General features: G+C 35.9%; 1 protein-coding gene across 1 annotated transcript in view; it reads right to left on the reverse strand.

The window, feature by feature from the left end:
- Positions 1 to 19,407, reverse strand: part of LOC120780388 — an 80,687-nt gene extending 61,280 nt beyond the window's left edge. The window contains exons 1-2 of the mRNA XM_040112675.1: positions 19,127 to 19,407; positions 18,971 to 19,062 (exon numbers count right to left, since the gene is read on the reverse strand). Coding sequence (XP_039968609.1) covers positions 18,971 to 19,062; positions 19,127 to 19,322 — 288 coding nt within the window. The 5' untranslated portion in view covers positions 19,323 to 19,407. The remainder of the gene's footprint in view (positions 1 to 18,970; positions 19,063 to 19,126) is intronic.
- Positions 19,408 to 27,263: the final 7,856 nt, after the last annotated feature.

Here is a 27,263-nt window from a genome sequence, read left to right on the forward strand (position 1 = left end):
GATGGAGCTCTTCGTGTTGCTCAACGTCAGTTTATACAGCCGTATTAGTTTTGCGGGGATACCAAATTCAGACATCGCGGCATAGAGGCAGTTCCTTTTAGTGCTGTCGAAAGCAGCTTTGAAATCGACGAAGAGGTGGTGTGTGTCGATTCTCCTTTCACGGGTCTTTTCCAAGATTTGGCGCATGGTGAATATCTGGTCGGTTGTTGATTTTCCAGGTCAAAGCCACACTGATAAGGTCAATCAGTTTGTTGACGGTGGGCTTTAATCTTTCACACAATACGCTCGATAGAACCTTATATGCGATGTTGAGGAGAGGCTAATCCCACGGTAGTTGGCGCAAATTGTGGGGTCTCCGTTTTTATGGATTGGGCATAGCACACTTAAATTCCAATCGTTGGGCATGCTTTCGTCCGACCATATTTTACAAAGAAGCTGATGCATGCTCCTTATCAGTTCTTCGCCGCCGTGTTTGAATAGCTCGGCCGGTAATCCATCGGCCCCCGCCGCTTTGTTGTTCTTCAGGCGGGTAATTGCCATTCGAACTTCTTCATGGTCGGGCAATGGGACGTCTGCTCCATCGTCATCGATTGGGGAATCGGGTTCGCCTTCTCCTGGCGTTGTGCATTCTCTGCCATTCAGCAGGCTGGAGAAGTGTTCCCTCCATAATTTAAGTATGCTCTGGGCATCGGTCACTAGATCACCTTTTGGGGTTCTACAAGAGTATGCTCCGGTCTTGAAACCTTCTGTAAGCCGCTGCATTTTTTCGTAGAATTTTCGAGCATTACCCCTGTCGGCCAGCTTATCAAGCTCTTCATACTCACGCATTTCGGCCTCTTTCTTTTTCTGTCTGCAGATGCGTCTCGCTTCCCTCTTCAATTCTCGGTATCTATCCCATCCCGCACGTTTAGTGGTCGATCGTAACGTTGCGAGGTAGGCAGCTTGTTTTCTCTCCGCTGCGGCGCGGCACTCCTCGTCGTACCAGTTGTTCTTTTGCACTTTCCGAAAACCAAGGGTTTCGGATGCAGCTGTACGTAAGGAGTTTGAAATGCCGTCCCACAGTTCCCATATCCCTGTGGGAGTTTCATCATGATATCTCAATTTTTACTCAAGTTACAGCTTGCATGGACGGACGGACAGACAGACATCCGGATTTCGACTGTCTGTCTGTCTGTCCGTCCGTCCGTCCGTCCGTCCGTCCGTCCGTGATGAAACTTGGTACACGTATTTCTTGGCTCCATAAGAAGGTTAAGTTCGAAGATGGGAAAAATCGGCCCACTGCCACGCCCACAAAATGGCGGAAACCGAAAACCTGTAAAGTGACATAACTAAGCCATAAATAAAGATATTAAAGTGAAATTTGGCACAAGGGATCGCATTAGGGAGGGGCATATTATGACGTAATTTTTTGGAAAAGTGGGAGTGGTCACGCCCCCTACTAAGTTTTTTGTACATATCTCGGAAACTACTATAGCTATGTCAACCAAACTCTATAGAGTCGTTTCCTGCAGGCATTTCCAAATACAGTTCAAAAATGGAAGAAATCGGGTAATAACCACGCCCACCTTCCATACAGAGGTTATGTTGAAAATCACTAAAAGTGCGTTTACCGACTAACAAGAAACGTCAGAAACACTTAATTTTACCTAAGAAATGGCAGAATGAAGCTGCACACAGGCTTTTTTTAAATATTGAAAAATGGGCGTGGCCTCGCTCACTTATGGACCAAAAACCATATCTCAGGAACTACTAGACCGATTTCAATGAAATTCGGTATATAATATTTTCTTAACACCCTGATGACATGTACGAAATATGGGTGAAATCGGTTCACAACCACGCCTTCTTCCAATATAACGCTATTTTGAATTCCATCTGATGCCTTCTCTGTAGAATATGCATATACATTACGAACCAATGATGATAGCGGAATAAAACTTTATACAAATACGGTATTTGAAAAATATGTAAATGACGGATAATGAAATCTCGATTATCACTTTATCATGCGAGAGTATAAAATGTTCGGTGACACCCGAACTTAGCCCTTCCTTACTTGTTAGTATTAGGGATTCATTTGTCACCGGAGAAAATTCTATTGGTCTGTTCACATATTATAATACTGTGTTGTGATGGCCTGATGGAAGAGTTGGTGTTAGCTTTTCCTTACTCCGAAATTCCTTGTCAGCTCCTGTTTCATGCCTTCCCACGATGAGTCGCTGGGTAGAGTCATTGCCAGTTGTAGTGTTTTTATACTCTCGCAACAATGTTGCTAAGGAGAGTATTATAGTTTTGTTCACATAACGGTTGTTTGTAAGTCCTAAAACTAAAAGAGTCAGATATAGGGTTATATATACCAAAGTGATCAGGGTGACGAGTAGAGTCGAAATCCGGATGTCTGTCTGTCCGTCCGTCCGTCTGTCCGTCCGTCCGTCCGTGCAAGCTGTAACTTGAGTAAAAATTGTGATATTATGATGAAACTTGGTACACGTATTCCTTGGCTCCATAGGAAGGTTAAGTTCGAAGATGGGCAAAATCGGCCACTGCCACGGATCGCATTAGGGAGGGGCATATTTGGACGCAATTTTTTTGGAAAAGTGGGCGTGGCCCCGCCCCCTACTAAGTTTTTTGTACGTATCTCGGAAACTACTATAGCTATGTCAACCAAACTCTACAGAGTCGTTTTCTTCAGGCATTTCCATATACAGTTCAAAAATGGAAGAAATCGGATAATTACCACGCCCACCTCCCATACAAAAGTTATGTTGAAAATCTCTAAAAGTGCGTTAACCGACTAACAAAAAACGTCAGAAACATTAAATTTTACGGAAGAAATGACGGAAGGAAGCTGCACCCAGGCTTTTTTTAAAAATTGAAAATGGGCGTGGCCTCGCCCACTTATGGACCAAAAACCATATCTCAGGAACTACTAAACCGATTTCAATGAAATTCGGTATATAATATTTTCTTAACACCCTGATGACATGTACGAAATATAGGTGAAATCGGTTAACAACCACGCCTTCTTCCAATATAACGCTATATTGAATTCCATCTGATCCTTCTCTGTATAATATATAGTACATTAGGAACCAATGATGATAGCGGAATAAAACTTTACAAAAATACGGTATTTGAAAAATATGTAAATGACGTATAATGAAATCTCGATTATCACTTTATCATGCGAGAGTATAAAATGTTCGGTTACACCCGAACTTAGCCCTTCCTTACTTGTTCGTTTAATTTTCGTTCTGATGTGCCGTTCTCATATTTAGTTTTTTATAGTTTCTTCTCGTTGAATAGATAAGGATCATTTCCGGATAAAGGACGAAATATCTCTTTAAATTCTCTGGATCATTTCCACTTTCCGGATAAAGGACGAAATATCGTAGCTTCTATCGCCTCTAAACTCTCTCATTTGGCCGAATCCTTGAGGAGGTCGGATGCCGTTATCAAATTTTGTGCAATTTTATTCAATGTCGCATTTGTATTTATTTATTTTCGTAACGGTGTGTAATGGGAATGGGATATCGGGGTAGGTGGCAACTCTACGCAGGCGAACGGAGGAACGAAAGAATATGAAACGAACAGACAGAGGACGAAGTAGGAAAAACGGAGAAGGTATTGACAGTCAAGTAATATACACCGAGGCGCGCGCAACGATAAGTCGTCAAACTATTGCGCCGCGTAGTTTTAAGTGGCTAATTAGTGTCTAAGCATCTATGTACTTTAAACTATTTTAATAAACGTGGTTGTTAATTTATAAACAAAGTGTCTTTTACTACATTTATTTTATTAATTTACTTATATTTTAATTTATATCACTTACTTATTGTTGTTATTATTTTATTTTTGGTTTTTTTCATTTTAACTTTTTCACGTTTAAATGGTGAAGTTTGAAACGCATTCACGACAATGAACCGTTTTTCGAAGATATGCTTGTATGGAACTTTGGTTAAAAAAATAACGAAATACTTTTATAAATAAAAAGAATCTTTGCTAAAACGATAATGATTGTGATTGTTTATTTCAAAATTGTACTTAAGTTAAGTCTTACTTTCTATTACATACTATATGTATGTATGTATTTGCTTTCTTTCCGTAACTGTCGCAATATTTCTTTGAAAATAATATGTGTTAAGAAAATGTTGTTTCATATATTGCTTGTTGTTAATGTAATGTGATATATTTTAAGTAGCACTCGGATCCCCTGAGCCAAATTAGAGTTCTGTATCATATTTTAGTGCTTAGTTGTGGCACTTACTTATATACTTATACTAGTGCAGAGGTGGGCATATTAGCCCTCAGTGGCATTTTGCACCACACAGGCACTCCTGCACATTTGGAGAGCTAGATGAGGGGATCATCGCGGGCAAACATGAAGAGGGAATTGAGAGCAGGGTCAAGCCACAACAAGTGGTCCACGAAAATTTCGAAAAATGTCCGATTTTGAAAATTAACAATTCATTAGAAAGGAGACCAGACGCATACCGCGTGATATAAGTATTTCTTTAAAATTCTTTTTGTTTTAAGTTATTGAAGGTTGAAATTTAGAGGACGATAAAATTTTAAAATTGTTTTCTCCTAAACTACTGGAAATGAATCGATGAAATTCTGTGAAGTCAAAGAAAAATGTTCGTGCTATATTATAAATATTTTTTCATGATCCATTTATTTAAATAATAACATTTTACATAATTTTTTGTTAAACAATTGAAGCTTTTTAAGTATTCTTCACGCTAAAAAAAATTCAAAGTACGTAACATAACGCGGAAAATATTCACCTTTAATAATCTGCAAAAAAAGTTTTGTTCATTCAAAAGTTTTGATATTGCATTTTTTGCACGCTACCGCTCTTAAAACGTATGGCACATCGATCTCCTGAATTCTTTTATTTAATGTTATTTTTATATATTTCTGTTTTTACATCCTGAACAGGGTATATTAAGTTTGCCACGAAGTTTGTAACACCCAGAAGGAAGCGTCGGAGACCCTATAAAATATATTTATATGATCAGTATGTTCAGTTGAGTCGATTTAGCCATGTCCGTCTGTCTGTATACATATATATGTACGAACAAGTCCCTCAGCTTTTCAGATATCGTTTTGAAATTTTGTAAACGTCATTTCTCTTCAAGAAGCTGCTCATTTGTCGGAACTGCCGATATCGGAACAGTATAACAGATGACTGCCATACAAACTGAACGATCGAAATTAAGTTCTTGAATGGAAAACTTTCACATTTGATAATGTATATTCACAAAAGTTGGCATTATTATTTATTTTCTAAGATAATAAATTAATACACAAAGAATTTGTTCAGATCGGCATACTATAGCATATAGCTGCCATACCACTGAACGATCGAAATCTAGTTTTTCCATGGAAAACTTTTGCATTTAGCAAGATATATTCACGATATTTGGTATAGATTATTTTCTAAAGCAACAATGTAATTTCCGAAGAAATTGTTCAGATCGGATTACTATAGCATATAGCTGCCATACAAACTGAATGATCGGAATCAAATGCTTGCATGGGAAACTTCTTCATTTGACGATATATCTTTACGAAATTTGATATGAGTTATTATTCATAAAAATATTGTAATATCGGAAGAAATTGTTCAGATCGGATTACTATAGCATATAGCTGCCATACAAACTGAATGATCGGAATCAAATGCTTGTATGGAAAACTTTGGCATTTGACATGGATTACTGCTTAAGGTAATAATATAATCTCCGAAAAAATTGTTCAGATCGGATTACTATAGCATATAGCTTCCATACAAACTGAACACATAGTTACTAAAAGAAATGCTTCGGTGCAGCCGAAGTTAACTTTTTTCTTGTTTGATAATGACAGTAGCTACTAACAAAATTGTTATTAGGTTAAATATTTTGCAAATATGTGATATATTCGTATGTATTTTCAATTTAAAAATGTTTTCTATATTTAATTTATGTTCTTCTACAATTTCGTCAAAAGTAATTTTTTTTTCGTGAAATTCTGACTGTTTAAATGAGTTAAGCCTCCCTCTCACACAACCTGGGAAAAAAACTGGCGCACCCTAATACGACAGCGCAATTCACCACAGCTGATGACACTTTACGCAGCTCACCACACCTGTGCTCCTACCCACTCATCAAAAAGGATTGACAACGGGAAAGCAGACACATTCGTTGACACAATTCCTGTTTCTACACTGCGCCGCGTCGACACCGTTCAACATAACTCTCCGTTGACAACACCCGTCCCGCGCGCTACAGGAAGCTTTGGTCAATAGCGATCCGGCGCGATATCTACATACGCTCGTTTTATGTTGGTTACCCAAATAGTGGAAAAGTTATTGATAACAAAATAAACTTTGTAAAAATACATACCTATGTATAAATACCTAATAAATTATACCTATCTTATATCATACTACTCAAATAACCCGGTACTTTTATTCCCGATATGCGTGACATTGTATCTACTGGTTAGAAGATTAAACACTGACTAATAGCCTTGACAGACGGCAGCGTTAATCCGGATTAACTGCGCACTTAATCAGAGCCAAATTTGTAGGTGACAGACGGCAGCTATGCGAGTTTGAAACTCTCATAAACAGCTCATTGTCCTTTTTATAATATATTCAATGAAAATTGATAGAAGATAAACATTACAGTTGTTAGCTGATCGGCTTTAGTATACGATCCCACGATTTCAGGGTTAAAAGTGGTATGGTTGGATAGGGCTGATGCTCCAGATTAAGAAAATATATAATTGTTGCATACATATTTTTTTTTCCAGTAATTATTTAGTTATTTGCTTAAAATAAGCATTTTATATTTTACACAATTTTCATTTCATGCACAATAACAAAAGTATTCCGTGTTGACAGATAATAAATGTTGCCATAATTACACATTTATCAAACGAATAAAAATGAATAAAAAATAGGACTATACCCCAAATACATAAATCATTGCCCTTTTTCTTGATATATCAAGATTTTTGATACACCTCGGTGTTGGATCGGCCAGGGTTATTTTTTTGAAGCGCGGCCGAAGGCCGCCAACGCGAAAAGGAGTTTTAATTTAAAAAAACCTGATACACCCCGGTGTTGGTCGCCCAGGATCATTTTTTTCATGCATTTGAGTTTTTTTTATTTATTTTTATTGTTTTCAATCATTTGTGATATGGTAACACTTATTATTTGACAACACGGAACACTTATTGTTATTGTGCGTGTAGTAATATTTATGTAAAATATAAAATGCTTATTTTAAGCAAATATCTGAAATATTAATAAAAAATAAATATGTAGAAATATTGTAGTGAAGTGTAAGTGTATAAAAAGTCCATAATATGAAAGAAAAACTAACCATAATTCGAGAAATTGCAAAATTAAATTAGCGAAATTTTCAACTTTAAATGCAAATATCTCGAAAACTATAAGTTTGCGGCGGCAACAATTATATATTTTCTTAATCTGGAGCATCAGCCCTATCCAACCATACCACTTTTAACCCTGAAATCGTGGGATCGTATACTAAAGTTTCCCCCTGCATCATAACATAGAAGTTTTATTGATATTATATTGAGAATTTGATAAACAGCTGTCAGGGTTGCTTGTATTCCATTCACAATAGATGAAAATTGGCCATTTTTAACAATGTTGCCAACGTAAATCTCACAAACTCTCTAAAATTTTTAGAGTTATTTTTGGATTCAGTAACGGAGTTAGCTGTGGTAACTCCTGAATTAATCCCGAAAAATGCAACTAATCTGGTTTAACGCTGCCGTATGTCAATGCTATAACTGTGAATAGTTTCGGTGCAGCCGAAGTTAACCTTTTTTTGGTCATAACGACTGTAGCTATTAACAAAATTGTAATTACGTTTAATATGTTGGAAATATGTGATATATTCGTATGTATTTTCAATATAAAAATGTTTTCTATATTTGATTTATGTTCTTCTTCAATTTCGGCGAAAGTAGTTTTTTTTTTGTGAAATTCTGACTACATCTATATTTTAAGGTTAAAATATTTTCCTTTATATCTTCAACAAAATTTGAAAAATAGTAGTCACTTATTTTAATTGAACAATTATTAAACCTAATTTCTTAGTTTCCACTTATTAATCGTAGTTCTTGATTACATGTATTATTAATTTTTAAAGTGTTTGCATATTTAATAAGAATTGTTTTTAAATTTAATTGCATTATTTCGAGTTATTTACATTTTATAAGATCACAGTTATTTCTTAAAATACGATGATCGCTTATTATCAGTTACTCTAATGATTTATTTTTTTTAAATATCAATGTTCTAATTTGTATGTAAATATTTCCTCTATTTTCGCATCTTTTTCATTAATTTCTCTGTTAGATATTGGAATAATTTTTCGCATTTGTACATCCTCAAAATTTTTGGTATTTTTATTCCAAATACTAGAAATGTGTTATTTACATTACTGTTCCTAGTTGTCCAAGCGACGCTTCACACAAGGCGACTCTCTATCGTGCGACTTCTTCAACATGCTGCTGGAGAAAGTAATGCGAGCTGCAGAACTTAATCGAGCAAGTACAATATTTTATAAGAGTGTACAGCTGCTGGCGTATGCCGATGATATTGATATCATCGGTCTCAACACCCGCGCCGTTAGTTCTGCTTTCTCCAAACTGGACAAGGAAGCAAAGCAAATGGATCTGGCAGTGAACGAGGGCAAAACAAAATATATCTTGTCATCAAACAAACAGTCGTTGCACTCTCGTCACTGTTTAACTTTGAAGTCGTAGATAATTTCGTCTATCTTGGAACCAATGTCAGCCTGGAAATTCGACGCAGAATAACTCTTGCCAACAGGTGCTACTTCGAAATAAGTAGACAGTTGAGAAAAAAAATTCTCTCTCGACGAACAAAAACAAAGATCTATTAGTCACTCATTATTCCAGTTCTGCTATATGGTGCAGAGGCATGAATGATGACAACATCTGATGAGTCCACGTTGCGAGTTTTAGAGAGAAAAGTTCTGCGAAAGACTTATGGTCCTTTGCGCGTTGGCCACGAGGAATATCGCATTCGATGGAACGATGAGCTGACGACATTGACATAGTTCAGAGAATTAAAAGACAGCGGCTACGCAGGCTAGGTCATGTTGTCCGAATGGAAGAATACACTCCAGCTCTGAAGGTATTCGACGCAGTACCCGCCGGGAGAAGCAGAGGAAGAGGAAGACTTCCACTCCGTTGGAAGAACCTGGCTTCGCTTGGAATATCCAATTGGCGCCACGTAGCGAAAAGAAGAAACGACTGGCGCACTGTTCTTAACTCGGCTATAATCGCGTAAGTGGTTTCTACGCCAATAAAGAAGAAGTTCCTAGTTGTAGATATTTTAGCTTATTATAATCGATATTATATTTTACAATTTCTTCGTTAGTTAAAATATTCGGTTGTATTATCCCATATTTAGCGGATACAACATTTTCTTTTAAATGCTCTATTCTACTTTTTAACAGTTGAATTTTTGTGTATTGATCTATATATCGGGTGATTTTTTAAGAGCTTGATAACTTTTTTTTAAAAAAAAACGCATAAAATTTGCAAAATCTCATCGGTTCTTTATTTGAAACGTTAGATTGGTTCATGACATTTACTTTTTGAAGCGATAATTTCATTTAAATGTTGACCGCGGCTGCGTCTTAGGTGGTCCATTCGGAAAGTCCAATTTTGGCAACTTTTTCGAGCATTTCGGCCGGAATAGCCCGAATTTCTTCGGAAATGTTGTCTTCAAAGCTGGAATAGTTGCTGGCTTATTTCTGTAGACTTTAGACTTGACGTAGCCCCACAAAAAAATAGTCTAAAGGCGTTAAATCGCATGATCTTGGTGGCCAACTGCCCATGCATCCCGAAAAATGCACTGTTTGGTGTGGTTTGTACGCTGGTGGAATCATTGGACCGTATTTTTTCAAAGATGCTGTTGGATCGCTATCGTTCGATGCTAACAAACTTTTTGTTGCCAAAAATGGAAGAACTGAACTTGGTTGACATGTGGTTTCAACAAGATGGCGCTACATGCCACACAGCTCGCGATTCTATGGCCATTTTGAGGGAAAACTTCGGAGAACAATTCATCTCAAGAAATGGACCCGTAAGTTGGCCACCAAGATCATGCGATTTAACGCCTTTAGACTATTTTTTGTGGGGCTACGTCAAGTCTAAAGTCTACAGAAATAAGCCAGCAACTATTCCAGCTTTGGAAGACAACATTTCCGAAGAAATTCGGGCTATTCCGGCCGAAATGCTCGAAAAAGTTGCCCAAAATTGGACTTTCCGAATGGACCACCTAAGACGCAGCTGCGGTCAACATTTAAATGAAATTATCTTCAAAAAGTAAATGTCATGAACCAATCTAACGTTTCAAATAAAGAACCGATGAGATTTTGCAAATTTTATGCGTTTTTTTTTTTAAAAAAAGTTATCAAGCTCTTAAAAAATCACCCGATATATGTAGAGTTTGTTTTTATTCATCATATATAAGCTTATTTATCAAAATAAGTTCTTTTTCAATTTTTACTCTGTCGCTTTTAACAATTTCTTTTAAATGTTCAATAGCTGATGCGAAATAATAGTTTATTTCAATTTGTTCGTTAAATGAGTCATTCGTTTGTAAAAGATATGTTTGTATATTTTGTCTGTCGTCTTCGTCCATTGTTCCAAAAAGCCATTTTGACATACTGCCAATTGCATCAATCCTCTTTTATTTCTAGTTCTAACTGGTATAAGTGACCGAAGTTTATTTCTTCTATCTAACAACTCTCTTTGCAGTATTTATTTATTCTCTAATTTCATCAAAATTATATTATCGGTCATAGCATTAATAATATTTTCTAATTGCTGAACGTCAATCATATATAGTACTATATCGCTATCTTTTGGTATTGCCTGATATCTAATCTGTAAGTATATGAATCCATTTTGTTCTTTTATTTCTGTCAAAACCATTGTCCCGTCACAATGTTATGTCATTAAAATTATTATCGTCCACATTAACCAAATCGGTAAATTTTAAAGGTCTTTTTATATTAGAAGGATGAATATTTTCTGACTTTTCTTTCTTGTATCTAGGTTGTTCCTTATGTCTAACAGCTTTATAATTTTTTATAAACCCTCCTTCTCTCTTTTCCTCATAAATTGCTGCTATTAAATTGTTTTTTATTATTTCCAAATCTACTTCATTATGTAGTACCATATTTGGTGTACATTTTATTGTTGAGTGACATCTTTCGTTACAATTTCTAATTGCTTTTTGTATTAATTGCCTTATTAACAACCCCTTATTTAGTTTATATAAGATTCTTAATTTTTCTGCTATAGTATTATGGAATCTTTCTACATTCGCATTACCTGTATGACTATTGGGTTTTGTTAGGTGGATTTCAACGTTTTCATTGTCTAGGAATTCTTTTATTCTTACTGCTTTAAATTCATTGTCTGCAATAATTTTTCTGGGTTTCCCTATTTTAGTGAAGTGATCTTCTAGCTCCTCGATAATGGTTATGTGGTTTCTATCATTTAACGAGTATGCTGCACCGAACTTAGAAAATTTATCTACTACTGTCAAAAAATGATGCCCTTTCATGTCATACGTACATATTAATTAGTACAATATCATTAATTTATGAAGGGGTCTCCGAATGTTTCAATTTTGTTTTAATAGGATTTCTATCGTACTTTACTTCCTGACATATTTCACATTGGTTAATTACAATTTGAATTAATGAAATAACTTTGGATAATATATTTTATTCTTTATTTGGTTATATGTTTCCTGAATGCCTGAAAGAATGGTCGTCTAATTCTTCTTTTGCTGAATGCACTTTTGCTAAAGTTTCATTTCTTTTATCCTACTTAAAAAGTCGGCTATTTTATTTTTTTGCCTTTTAAATATTCAATGTAAAATTGGTATTCTCCAAGTTTTAATAACCATCCTTGCTATCGAGCAGATATATATTTTCCTTTGTATTTAGAATTTAAAAATTTTATCGGTTGGTGGTCGAAAAAATTTTGAATTTATTTTCAGAGAGGTATGGCCTAAAATAGTTTATACTCCAGATTATCGAAATAAATTCTTTATCTGTTGCGGAATAGTTTCTTTCGTGGTTATTCAAAATTCTTGAGGTGCAACAAACTGGATGTCCCTCTTGTGATAGTACTGCACCAATCGCATAATTGGATGCATCTGTTGTTAAAGTAAATTGTTTTTCGAAATCTGAATAACGCAATATTGGATGAGTACTAGAGTGATTCAAAAACAAAATTGTTTATTTTTCGTTTGGTACTCGGAAAAATAGGTTCTTAGACACCTCTAAGAAACCCTCTCCAGACATGAGTTTTTAATTGTAACGGGAAGGTCCTCCTACATACAGTTTTCTATTTTTTCTTATTATCAGATAGAAAAATTTATATCTCGCTTCCAACTACTTAAAAAAATATATTGTTCCTTAGATTTTGTAGGAAATTGAATGCTGCTACCCAAACGTTTAAAAGATATTAACAGTTAAAGTTTGATTATTTTTGGGAGAATTTTTTATTTCTTACTAGGTGACCCCGCAGCCGTTGTCCTGCGTGAAATTATGTGTTTTGAAATGAAATGAAAGTTAAATTTATCATTTTATTTTATTTTTTTTTTCAATGTAACGCAACTTGTTAAACAACATTTTTTTGTTTCTGTTCCGGTGTACAGAAAAGATGGTTTTCCATTTCGTGAGCACGCCATGTATATTTGGCCGTGTGAAAAACATAGCATTTCCAAATTTATGCCACATACTATGCGACTATTCTTGTGTCTTGTTGATTGTCATCTCAAATGTTCACTGGAAACGGAATACGTTTGAACTGAAATGGCAAATCGTTAAAACTCAAAAGAATTCGTAGAATCAAGCATTCTGCCCTCTTGTAATCAAAAGGTGCGTCACAATCAGTCAGGTTCCATTACACAGTTTCGGCGCATGCAGATTGCGAAACACAATAACGACAGATCCAACTTTGGGACGCAAATGATGCGGCGGCGTACCAAGCCTTTCCAAAGAATTCCACTGGATAATTAACGGCGCCATCTTCATTGTCAAGATTATCGATCGATTTGTATGAGCGCAAATCTCTCGGAATTTGACTTTGAATCTTCCAGTTTAAGTCAACAACATCGGTATTTTTGGCAGCTACCATTGCGCATGCACTTAAGGAATAATAGTTACGATAATTTGGCTACTGTCCGAACATTCGTGATGAGTTCATCTTTCGTGAGTTGATAAAGGAAGATGGAATTGATATCGAACCCCCGTAAGTATCAACCGAAATTGTACCATTTCCAATTTTTAGCTAAGGCGATGTAAAATGTCTTCGGCAATGTCATTTTTGTTCGTATCCCATAATTGACGCGGATTTGAAGGCTGATATATAGAAATGATTATCGCGAAAGGTATGCGAACTTCATTTTCATTCCAGTGATTAACGTGTTCCAGCAATTGTAGTTGCTGGCTTACTTCTCCAAAACTTGCACACACCGTACCCTTCACAGTAAGCAGTGACTCAAATAAAGTTGAACCGCGTACATTAATCAATAGCAACCGAAGGTAGAAGCAATCGTCGTTTTTCGGGTGGTTTGTGTAAATTCGTCCTAATGCATTAGTTGAGCACACATCTGGATGTCAATCTACTGGTTTGCATTGCTTTGTGCGCAACTATTTCTTCGACGATGCAAACGGATCACTGACGAAAGTTTAGAAAATATTCGTCAATGTTAATTTTGTTGCTGGCGGTGTTTCCACTGGATGTACTGTATTCTCTGGGTTGAAATACACTCTTTGGCCATTCTTAAAATTAACTGCAAGACGCACAAATATCCTGCAAAGCGCTTTATTGCAGTTCACGTATCGACCGTATCTTTCAAGACCAATAACCGCCATGTTGCTTCCCTTTTTTTATCGATTACACCAAACTGCAATACTCAACATTGATATGAGTTTTGAATATGAATTACATAATAATGGCGAATATGATACGATCCATGTTTTGTCAACTTCAATATTCATTCTTCTAAATTGAATGCTGAATGTTCTGCCATTGTCGTCTGGTGAGCGACGCCGATAGAGCGGATATCTATCATTTCCAGTTTGTGTTTCCGAAAGGAAAGCACTTGGATAGTGTTTCGTGCATTTAATGTCAGACATACAACCCGAAGTGGGATTGTGGTGTCTGCAAGGTCCATGAACCATATTGGTTTTCATCACTTCGTATAATACTGTATCTTTCTCTGCATCAGGGATTTCCGCAGAAATGAGTTCATCAATTTGATCTGGTGTAACTACCATCCACCATCCAAAGAAGAATGTGTGCGTGCGGCTAACTTTTTTTTGCTACTCAACAGAATACATCCAGCATCTAACAGCACCATATATACATATGTATGTACCATATGTTGCTTCAAGATAAAGTCCATCAAACATCGTAGCTGTTGTTTGAAAAGGCGAAAAGATGCTGTGACATCGTGACGATCGCTTGCTGATTGGCCGCGAGTAGTCGTTCATGTGTCTTGGGCTGCCATACGTTGATGGCAAAAAGAACGCCGACCGATATTAGCGCGACCTCTTCTTGGCTTCGTAAGAAATTTCAATCTGTAATTGATGACTTTATTTACTGAATAGTTTTCAATAATTTTTCTTTTGAATAGCCGGAATAAAAAAGCATGCGATCGAAATTGAATGGTTCAAATAATTGACAAATCAAAATATTGAAAAACAAAACAAACAAAAATTGAAAAAAAAATTGTATGGAAAAATGTTACTTTTTGGAATTGTCTAATTTTCCGACTTTTCCTCATGAAAAGCATAAGGTATTTTTATTTCCAAACCTTCCCCCGAACAACCTCTACAAATTTCATCAAGATTGGTGCAGCCGTTCTCTTAGCGTTACTAACAAACAAACAATCATTCGTTTGTATAGGAAAAAGACAAGGGCTGATTTTAGGGGTCTGTCGGCAATTATTCGAATCTTTCCTGCCGTAAAAACCATCCTTGAGCCTCAACGAACATTTTAAAAAAAGAATTGGCAAAATTGGTCAAGGCGTTTCTGAGTTATGCGCTTACCAACACATTTTGCGATTCATTTTTATATATAAAACAAGTAAGGAAGGGTGTCACCGAACATTTTATACTCTCGCATGATAAAGTGATAATTGAGATTTCATTATACGTCATTTACATATTTTTCAAATACCGTATTTTTGTAAAGTTTTATTCCGCTATCATCATTGGTTCCTAATGTATATACTCGTATTATACAGAGAAGGCATCAGATGGAATTCAAAATAGCGTTATATTGGAAGAAGGCGCGGTTGCGAACCGATTTCACCCATATTTCGTACATGTCATCAGGGTGTTAAGGAAATATTATATACCGAATTTCATTGAAATCGGTGTAGTAGTTCCTGAGATATGGTTTTTGGTCCATAAGTGGGCGAGGCCACGTCCATTTTCAATTAAAAAAAAAACCTGGGTGCAGCTTCCTTCTGCCATTTCTTAGGTAAATTTAGTTTATTTATTTAGTGTTTCTGACGTTTCTTGTTAGTCGGTAAACGCACTTTTAGTGATTTCCAACATAACCTTTGTATGGGAGGTGGGCGTGGTTATTATCCGATTTCTTCCATTTTTGAACTGTATATGGAAATGCCTGAAGAAAACGACTCTGTAGAGTTTGGTTGACATAGCTATAGTAGTTTCCGAGATATGTGCAAAAAACTTAGTAGGGGGCGGGACCACGCCCACTTTTCCAAAAAAATTACGTCCAAATAAGGCCCTCCCTAATGCGATCTATTGTGCCAAATTTCACTTTAATATCTTTATTTATGGCTTAGTTATGAAGAAGAAGAAGTTATGACACTTTATAGGTTTTCGGTTTCCGCCATTTTGTGGGCGTGGCAGTGGGCCGATTTTGCCCATCTTCGAACTTAACCTTCTTATGGAACCAATATTATGGAATACGTGTACCAAGTTTCATCATGATATCTCAATTTTTACTCAAGTTACAGCTTGCACGGACGGACGGACGGACAGACGGACGGACGGACAGACAGACATCCGGATTTCGACTCTACTCGTCACCCTGATCACTTTGGTATATATAACCCTATATCTGACTCTTTTAGTTTTAGGACTTACAAACAACCGTTATGTGAACAAAACTATAATACTCTCCTTAGCAACGTTGTTGCGAGAGTATAAAAAATGAATTTTATAACTCAATGAAAAAAAATGATTATGAATAGATTTTTGGAAGGGCTTTCTTAGAGGTGTCTAGGAACCTATTTTTCAGAGTACCAAACGAAAAAAAAAATTTTTTTTTTGATCCACCCTAATATGCATTTATGTTTGACGATGAATATCTCGTAAACGCTTAACTTAATCGAAAATTATAAGAGACCATTTTTATAGAGCAGTAAATTTCCTACGAAACTGCGAGTTTCATCATTCATAATAATTTTTTTTCATTGAGTTATAAAATTCATAAGAAATAAAAAATTCTTCCAAAAATAATCAAACTTTAACTGTTAATATCTTTTAAACGTTTGGGTTTACGAAAAAATCATTGTAGACCTTTTTTGTAGAGCATTCAATTTCCTACAAAATCTAAGGAACAATATATTTTTTTAAGTAGTTCGAAGCGAGATATAAATTTTTCTATCTGATAATAAGAAAAAATAGAAAACTGCATGTAGGAGGACCTTCCCGTTACAATTAAAAACTCATGTTTGGAGAGGGTTTTTTAGAGGTGTCTAGGAACCTATTTTTCCGAGTACCAAATGAAAAAAAACAATTTTTTTTTGAATCACTCTAATGAGTACTTATTAGTATATTTAATTTTTCAAATGCTTCAATATATGTTGGATCTTTAAGATTAATTTTAACTCCTTTTTTTAAATACTTGGTTATAATATTGCTATTCTAGAGTAGTCTTTTACGCATTTACGATAATAACCGGTATTCCTAAAAAAATTTTAATTTGTCTTTCTGTTTTTGGAATTTGTAAATTTTCTATAATTTTAATATTATTAGGATTTGGCTTCATGCCTTCCTCCGTTAAAATCTGTCATAAGAACTCTGTTTCTTTCTTCAAAAAATTGCATTTATCAATTTGATTTTTAAAATTTTTACTTTCAAGAATTTTAAAAATTTCGCCTATCGTCTTAATACGTACCATGTATATGTACATTCAATGATGTGCTAAATATTAGAATGTCGTCTAAATACACTACACATGTTTTATTTATATAGTCTCTAAGCATTTCATTCATTAGCCGCTGAAATGTGGGTGGTGCATTTTTCAGTCCAAAAGGCATCCTTACGAATTCGTAATGTTCATGTTGTGTTACAAAACTGTTTTTTCACGATCTTTTTCTTTTACTAGAATTTGATGGTACGTTTTCGCTCAATCCAAAGTAGTAAAATATTCTGCTCTCCCTAATTTGTCTAGAATGGTATCAATGTTTGGAAGGGCGTATTTGTCATCTATTGTGACCTCATTCAATATTCTGAAGTTTACTACTATTCAGTATTTCTTTTCACCTGAATTATAAATCTTTTTCTGGCAGTACTATTAATGGGCTCGAATATCTTGAGTGACTTTTTTGGATTATTCCCTGCTCTTCCATTTCCTTAATTTGTTTTGTAACCCAATTTCATGCTGAGGTGGATACCTATACAATTTTGAATTAATCTCCTGCTGCGTTGTAGTTTTAATTTCATGTTGGATTTCCGTTGTGTTAGTCAATTTATCGCCGTCTTTAAATAATAATTTATTATATTTTTTGAGCAATTTAATTATTTCTCTATTTTCTTCCTCATTTAAATCCTCTCGCTGGATGGTCTTGTAGTAGACTGATCGTCTGACTTCTCTCTATAACTCTATGTCGCTCGTTGTGGACAGCGGGTACTCGATGCTGCTGAAGAACGAGTTTATCGTAATATCACCCGTCCCCGTAAATATCGGCAGGTCGTTAACTGTTTTTATAAGTGGATGCCTGCTGCCGTTACTTGCTTCGATTTGGTTTCTGAGTTCAAGGTAGGCTTGCCACTTTTGCTCCAACTGTTGCCATCTGAGTCTGTTCGGCCTCCTGTGTCTTCTGCTGTCGAAGGCTCGGTGCCTTAATGGTTTAATTTTTTATGATGGGTTCGGTTACCTCGCTTTTCAATTATAAATTTTTGGTGAACTCACGCTCTTTTTGTTTTGAGACGTGTTCACTGCAAAAACTTCACAAAAGTTTTTTTTTGTACATACATACATATATGTTCTGGCGAATTAACGCCTTTTAATTTTTCAAGGTCGTTTTCACTTCTAAACTTTTCCTTTATATTTCGTTATAATTATGTACATATGTATATGTATATTTTTCCACAATAGTTTCACAACTAATGTCCCACTAGCAAAAGGTAATAGGTAGTGTATGAGTTGGTAAGACCCAAAGTGAGGGTCTTACTGCTGAATTCATTGCTGAATTTTAACACAGCGATGTCCTAGGAATTTCAGAACAGATCAACTCACATACCCAGGGATACAAATCGATCAGCTGTACGCATTACCAAGCTATATATCTGAAGACATGAATTAGTCAGTTGTAAGCATTACCGGCTCACATACCTGGGTATACGAATCTATCAGTTGTGCGAATTACCGGCTCACATACCTAAATACATATATGAATCGATCAGTTGCGCGCATTTCCTACTAAAACGAATCCAAAATAAATACCTTATAGTTTTATATTTTTTAATTCAATTAGAAATAATAAAGAAATCCATTTCAGTACAAATTACTATATTTAAGATTTTACATTTAAAAATAATGTCAATGTTACTTAAATTAATTGTTTTCATACTTTAATTTATTATATTTGTTTATCTTTTTGCTTTTTCAAAGAGACCGCTTTGTGATATCGGTTTTTACCCATCTTGAAAGCTCTTTTGAGCTCCCGCTCATAATCGCCTTTAGAGAAACCTTCCACTTGCATTGCTTCTAAAAAAAATAAACAAAGTGTATCAAAACAAAAGCTTATTAATTACGGAAAAGTAAAATTTACCATATATGGCATTATTAAGGCACTCAAACTTCTTGGATGCCACCTTGTCTTGCAGTCCATCATAATTTAACTGCACCATGACGCTATCGCTGAGAATTTTTTTCATTCCGTTTGTAACTCCAATTGATCCAATAATGTTTTTTATAATGGACACCTGATACACCGATTTAGTTGCTGATAATGAATTTATATACATTGAAATTTTGTGATAATTTTCACTTGTTCGTAATGAAAAACCTTCGTCAGTGCATGGCAATGCCTTTGATGTGCTGTGAACTGTTCCGTTGTTTATGCGTTCTCCTTGCTGGCAACATCTAGTACAACCTTATAATGCATTATGTCCGGCACATATGAACGCTCTGATTTTGATTTGAAATACCTTTCCACTTATATTTATACCATTTTCAAGTAAATTGGATATTTCAGACACAAATTCCTGTAAATAACTATTCACGCTGGATGGTTTTTTTGTGCCTAAATAACCATACATCAGTATTTAATTGTAGAAAAAGGTTTCCCATAAGAGGCCATAATATTTGCTGTGAGCTCTTATATAGTGGAAGACCGTCAATACCGATATCTAACACTACAATTTCCATTTGTTTTATAATGTCACTTATTCTACGCAGCTTATTTTCGACTCGTAAATGTAAATATGTTCCAGGCGAAACACTTCTTATTATTGAATCCTGCCTAATAATCAGAGACTCTGCGCAAGTTGGGACATTTAAATACCATTTATTTAAAAGTTTCAATAAACCATCAAAAGCCACGCGAGTTACGTTATTTTTCACTGCCCATTGTTTTAAGTCAACTACCAAACTACTTTCATTCACATTTTCAGTTCTAGAATTTTCATTGTTAATTTCAACCACATTTCCATTATCATTGTCACATTCACTAAGATTATAATTATTGTCATTTGAATTATTTATATTTAGAATTTCATTTATTTCGGCATTAATTAATCTTCTTTGATGACGTTTGCTGTACATACTTCGATAACTTTTAATACTTAACACGCGACCGCTTTCAACCGATACTTAAAATTTACTAAAAACGACAATCATTAAAATTGAAAGACAACAATTGTCGGCGTCGTGGCAGGACTAACGGTTACCAATTATTTTCAGAAAAGAACAACAACAAAAAAGTAGTACTGAAGCGCTCACATACCCAGAGGGCTGGGTCGATCAGTTGTGCGGATGACCACCTCATATGAATAAAATTCGCACATTTCTTGAAGATAACAACAACGATTTTAAAGCGAAATTTTTTTCGTTTCTTGCCCCGCAACCCATTACCAACTCGCTTACTTTTTTCAGTGGTGAATTATTTTGCTACTGGGGTTCACTGCACCTTCGGTGGTGTCGATTTTTATATTTATTCGGGATGTTTTATAATTATTTATATTCTGGAAGGTCTGGTCAACTCCTGAGTTGGCTACAGAATCGCAGAATTATTTTTGGGATTTATATAAAATATAAGATATAACGGTTTCCGAGGAAAACATTTTTGTTTTTTTTCGAACACCGTTCGTTTCACTGATTCCTTATTTAATACTTTTAAAAGGATCCTAGCGACTGTCCCAATTTTAAATTAAATTTAAAAAAAGCTAATACCGAATTAAACCCTAAAGATTAAACCAGTTGGTTGGATGTTGGAATCAGACTAAACTTTCATTTTATTTATTATAATCATTGGAGTCAATATTTCAATGAATTATTGCTTAAAAATCATAAATACTTACTATACTTATCACATATGTTTTGCAAGAAAGTAAGTGTTTGCTTATAAATCATATTTACTTAAATGCTAACTAAGGTAATAACCTCATAGCTTAATAGTTTATTCAGATTCTCGGAAATATTGTAAACGAAGTGATTTTGTTTTATATCATTTAAGTTGTTTTTGCAATAGCAAAGGGAATGGTATCATATTACAATTTTATTGATTTCCGGTTGATGTATTTATTTCATTAAGAAATTCAACAAATTTATCATTTTTACTGTTTGTTGTTGGGTTATTTATATATGAAACTCGCGCGCATATAAGGGAAGTTGCACAGTAAGTAACAATTGTAAAATTTAGCATTGTATTTCTTCAACTGAACATGTTTTTTACATAGCAAACATTGTATGCTGCCAGAGCTTTCCTGACATAAATACTTTCCTTCCCATTCCACATTAAATGAGTTAATTTTTCTTTCTAAATTTTGGACACTGTTTTCACTCGCTGAAAACATTTCTGCACATTTAAATTATAATAACCTCAGTTTATGAACCACTATTTCCTTAAACACATATGTACAAATATTCACACAACTGTACAATTCCGATATGAAGTAAATTTCCGCTCTTTTATTTGTATTCAATGTCAGTATTGCCACAGCTATTCTGCGATGAACATCAAGTTTTCGGAGGAGTGTTATTGATTTTTTCGTAACCTTTTATGCCCTTCCTTCCGGAAACTCGTACGAAACTAGCGCCCCCTGATGGCGTCATCTGTATTTCGATTGGTGCGTTAGAATCTGCTATCTTTATCGATAGTTCAGTGAGTATTTCATGACATTTCATTGATTGGAAGTTTTAAGTTATGTTATCGGTGCAAAAATGAGCTTCGAACAGAGCCCACATTAAATTTTGTTTTAAAATTGGAAGAACTTTTACCGAAACGTTTAAATTGATGAAACAAGTTTATGGCGATGATTACCTATCCCGCATCAGAGTGCACGAGTGGTTTCAACGTTTTCAAAAAGGTCGTGAGGACATAAATGACGATCAACATGTGGGCCAATCAAAATCCGTGATTACCGGAAATTCCATCGAAACTGTGCGTGAATTCATCAAAAATCATCCGAAATCATCATTGAAATTCATGGAAATGGAATTGAACATCTCCAAAACATCGATTTATCGCATTTTGACCGAACATTTGGGCTTACGAAAGGTGTGTGCACGGTTTGTTCCGCACAAATTGACTGACGACAAAAAATTGCTCAAAATTCAACATTCGAAGTACAAGGTCTGTCGCAAAAGAAACAGAACTTTTTAAATATAACTGTTTCTGGTGGCGCCACCTAATGGTGGGTATATGAAGTAAAAAGTTTGATCCCTTGTTGACATTTCGTAAACATTTTAATACAATTGGATAACTACAATCGATGTTATCGATCAAAAAGTGACAGCAGCTTTTGGTCATCGGTCGTTAAATGCATTTTGAACAAAGAGCAAATATTAAATTTTGTTTTAAACTTTGGAAAACGTTTACGGAAACATTTCAGATGATGAAAAAAGTTTATGGTGATCAGTGCCTATCCCGTAGTAATGTGCATGAGTGGTTTAAGTGATTCCAAGAAGGTCGTGAGGACCTCTGTGACAATCAAAAGTCGGTCGTCTTCAGAAGTCAAAAATAAAGACAATGCTGATTTGTTTTTACGATTCCGAAAGTATTGTACACCGAGAGTTGGTGTTACCGTGACTCAGGGTTCTGGCGCCTATTGAACGATAATGCGCCGTGTCATCGGTCGACGCTTGTCACTGATTTTTTGACAAAAAACTCCATATTAACCATTAATCACTCACCCTACTCACCTGATCTGGCACCCTGTGATTTTTACCTATTTGGAAAACTTCATTTGCCCATAAAAGAACACTGGTTTCAGGACATTTCAGCTATCCACAAGGGGACGACCGATATTCTTAAGAGCATTCAGCAAAAGTGACTTTAAACACTCATTTGAAATGCTAATTGACCGGGCTAAACGCTGTATCGAAGCACAAGGAAACTACTTTGAATAAAAAAATATAACTTTTAAAAAATATTAATTTTTTGTTGTTTTTTTCAACAGTCCTGTTTCTTTTGCGATAGACCTTGTACATCATTAAAGACCGATTATTTGACCAGCGTTTTAACCATTAACCACTGTGTTTTCCTTGCGTCAAACAGTAATCTAATCTGGAGAGCAGAGAAGCCTAGCATACTTGCATACACCTTTCTAATAATTTTGATTGTTGCTTTGTAAATGGCACTTAGTTACTTTATTAGAGCACGTATAGCACCACAGATACCTTCTTCAGATGAATAATCGCCTACGCTTTCTTTTTGCGCATCTTTTAATTATTTCGCCTTTGGCCGTCTTTCTTATCCGAGTTTCATTTTAACCTAGCTCCAGAATCATTTTTAACTGCCCCAAAAATATCGCGTCAGGTCATATTCCCTGTTCGCGCAATTATGATGGCATCAGGTTTTCGCGGATGCTTGTGTGTCGTCCTTTTTTTTTTCATTTTATCTCGGTCCAACCATCTTTCTTTTCTTTTGGAACACCTATGGCGGGATTATCTATTTTTCCCTCTTTGAGTTTTATTGACAAAAAGTACATAATACGATCATTTTGTGCTTTTCCATATAGTAGTTTCATGTATCTCAGTTCCCTGAAGCTTTACCGGCCCCGGAAAACAGGGACGGACCAGCACTCGCCTCGGGGTAACGCAGGCTACTAATTCTACACCCAATGTCCATTTCTTGACCAGAGCTGGTTGTTTCCTTTACTTATGCGGTTAGGTTTATTTATATTTACACACATACATAATTTATGTCGATATTCAAACATAATAAAAACACAATAAATATAAAATTTCAAGTACTTGACAAAAATTAGTTGGTGAAATTTTAGTTTGAATGAAAAAACGAAAATTCCTATGTTAAACATATGAGAGCCTAAAAAACAAATAGCGACCCCTTTGAGCTAAGCTACAGCGGCTGGCTTGAGGGAGGATTTTTTGTTTGTCAATCACTAAAATTTGAGGGGGTAAGAGTTGAAAAAAAATAAAAAAAATTTTTTGAAGCCACCTAATATATATATCTATTATATAGTACTATATATATATAGTGACATTCCTAATAACCGTCGTACTGTTTTTGTCCGTAGTAGGAGCTCTCTTAGCTAGGTAAGAACATGTATTTGAAATTTATTCCTAGAGTCAAAAACGGTAACTCGGAACTACAATTCTTTTAAACTAATAAATGCGAGCTAATGTCAGGCAGCAGTGAATGAACCACCATTATCTCATTAGTTTCCGCTAAGTCACCACGAATCAGAATGTGCCCGCACAAATCAATTTGTTTGCTCCGATCGTTTGCCTACCTGTGTGAGATATAAGACGACATTGACATGTTTAGCGAATTAAGACAGTGGCTACGCATGACCTACATGTCGCCCGAATGGACGAAGACACTCCAGCTCTGAAAGTATTCGACGCATTACCCGCTGGGGGAAGCAGAGGACTCCACTCCGTTTTAAAGATCAGATGGAGAATAAGGTGGGTCGATTCCGGACTTTTTTCGATTCGGGATTTCTAATAGTGCGGAAAAGTTGCCTTAGTACTTCCTGATTCCAATGCAACTTTTTGTTTTGAGATCGGATTGCATCTTCAACCCCAACTCCGGCCTTGAAATTTCGGAAATTCGCCTAAATCGTAAAATTGTCTACCTCGCGCCTGAAATACGCATCTATGGCAAAATGTATAAAACAAAAGTTATTTGTCACGTCATTTGCTACCGAAATGGTAGTAGGACGAACCGTTCCCGAGATACGAGCGAAAAGGCGGCGCGCCACAGCGCAAGGTGAAAATTGTTGCAGCTCTCAGCTAACCTGTATTGGTTACCCAGGCTGCTCTCCGGGTTCCTCCCAAGCCCAACCCAACCAACCAAACATATGACAGGCTTGTTTTAGTCTGAATCTGTCTCAAATTTATTGATAAAATCCGATTTTGTACTAAACTTTGGCACTTGTTTCCTAGATTTCAGTGTAGGGCGTATAAAACGATCACGAGATTGGGGGCCAATAACTTTAGAAGATGCCTCTGTCAACAGTTTGACGGTTCTCTCGACTGACACGGTGTGAGTGGGGAACTCACTAAATTTCCATACCTCTGCAGTGTCTCCCGACAGCCCTTTTATGAGTTCTTCGTTAGAAACTGAACAAAGAACTGGTGGAACAGTCAAGGTAATAGTCTTCCAGTTAATCATATCGTAATAATTATTAGCTTTGAAATTCAGCTTTGGCACTTTATTACATCTAACCCTTCAATTAACAGTGTCAGACTCTGCTTCTCTGGCTGCCAGAAGTCGGTCAAGGGCCAACTTTCTGACTTCTATCCGTTCGTCAGTCATCATACTAAGGAGAATGTTTTCTGGAAGAGCAAAGAAAGCATTCTGTTGAATGGATGAATCGACAACCTTGCGCAGTTTAGCAGGTAAGTATCTCGACCTTTGAATTGCAGCATAGAGATGGCGCGAGCCATCTTTGATTGAACTGTTGAATCTTATTGAGAACCACAAAGGTGAGTAAACTGTAAGTATGCACTTGACCAAAATCCTTATTTCCTTTGTTGGTTTGTCAGTATAAATGTATAATCTCAGAATTCTATTTGCACAGGTGAGCCAACGAAAAAAGCTAGCCTGATCCACTGTTATCAAACCTGCTTTTTTGGCATCCAGAAAAGCAGATGAAACAATCAAGGCTGCTGCTCTATCACTTACTCCAAATCTTTGGGCAGCTAAAGCAGTGTGTTCTAATGCTAGTGTGTTTTGTTTGGTTTTAGAGAATGGAAGAGATAATTCATCATCAGCATCGTTTCTGGAAGAATCCATGTGCGACGCACCTACATTGTTGTCGTCTGTATGAGAGTCTGGCTGATCTGAATGGTCACGTGTTCTAGCTGATACTTTTCTGGTAAGTGTTGATGTTGAATAACGTTTTGAAAGCTTTTCTTTACGTTCATTTTTCTTTGTAATCTTGTTGGTTTCAGGTAGATCAACACTACCAATGCGACCAATTATTCTGGTTCTCTGGTCCAAGAGAAATGGTTGTTCATTGATAGGAACTTTCCTTTCCTTTGGACAAGTGCAAGAAAAAAAATAAATGCACTTACAAGCAGCGATGTCAAATAATTTTCCGGCAGAAGAGACAAAGTCGTCTCTTTAAGAGCTCAAACCTATTGGGTTCCTTAAAAATATTTGCTTGAGAGTCAGAAATTTCTTATGGTATGTGTATTGTACAAGTCTGGTGTGTGAAACTATCGGAATAGTTGACTTTTTGAAAGTATTTTCAACCTTTTTTGCAACTATTTCTGTAACCTCTTTACTCCTAGGTTCATAGTTGTCGCCTCGGAGTCGCCCTATACGAAATCTTTCAAACTGATAACACAAAAGAACATCCTGGTAAGTAAGTAACTGGGACTCAGAGAGATTGTACGGATATATGCCAAACACAAGACATTTCTGTCTAAATTTAAATTTAGATACAGACATTTTGAGTTCTGTGTTCTGTGGAGAGAATATAAATGATAGCACTCGGCGAAATCAACGACAAGAGTGAAGGAACTCGATGAAAAAATATTTATGTGGAGACCAGTCCGAACTTTGGCGTAGGTGAATGAATGTAAGTGATAGCACTCGGCGGAATCAACGTCAAGAAGTGTGGCCGCAAGCCGATTTTCACCTGGCGCTGTGGCGCGGCACATTTTCGCTCGTAGCTCGGGAACGGTTCGTCCTACGGCCATGATCAGGTATACCATTTCGGTAGCAAATGACGTGACAAATTTCTTACATTTTGCCATGAGATGCGTATTTCAGGTGCTAGGTAGACAATTTCACGATTTTAGGCGAATTTCCGAAATTTCATGGCCGTAGTTGGGGTTGAAGATGCAATCCGAAATCTTATGGAAATATTGTGTTTATGAATTTTGTCCGGTTAAGGGAAGTGTTAGGTTATAAGAACTTTCGGAAACTACAAATTTTACATAATTTCTTTAACATTTCTTAATCTTAACATTTTATCCGAGAGAATTTGAACAAAATATTACCAAAATAGTGCCCATGTCCGATCATTGGAACGTACTTATGTCCGCTTATGGGAGTTATGTTCTTATGGAAATATTGTGTTTATGAATTTTGTCCGGTTAAGGGAAGTGTTAGGTTATAAGAACTTTCCGTAATAGGAAACTTCACGGTATGTATATATTTCAAACATACATTGATGTACAAGTTAACACTTAATGCCCAATTTCCAGTTGGGTATGAATGTGGTGAGGCCAATATAACATCTTGCCTCATCAGCAGATTGTGTGGGCAA

Source organism: Bactrocera tryoni, unplaced genomic scaffold (assembly GCF_016617805.1).
Source record: "Bactrocera tryoni isolate S06 unplaced genomic scaffold, CSIRO_BtryS06_freeze2 scaffold_25, whole genome shotgun sequence".
NCBI lineage: Eukaryota > Metazoa > Arthropoda > Insecta > Diptera > Tephritidae > Bactrocera > Bactrocera tryoni.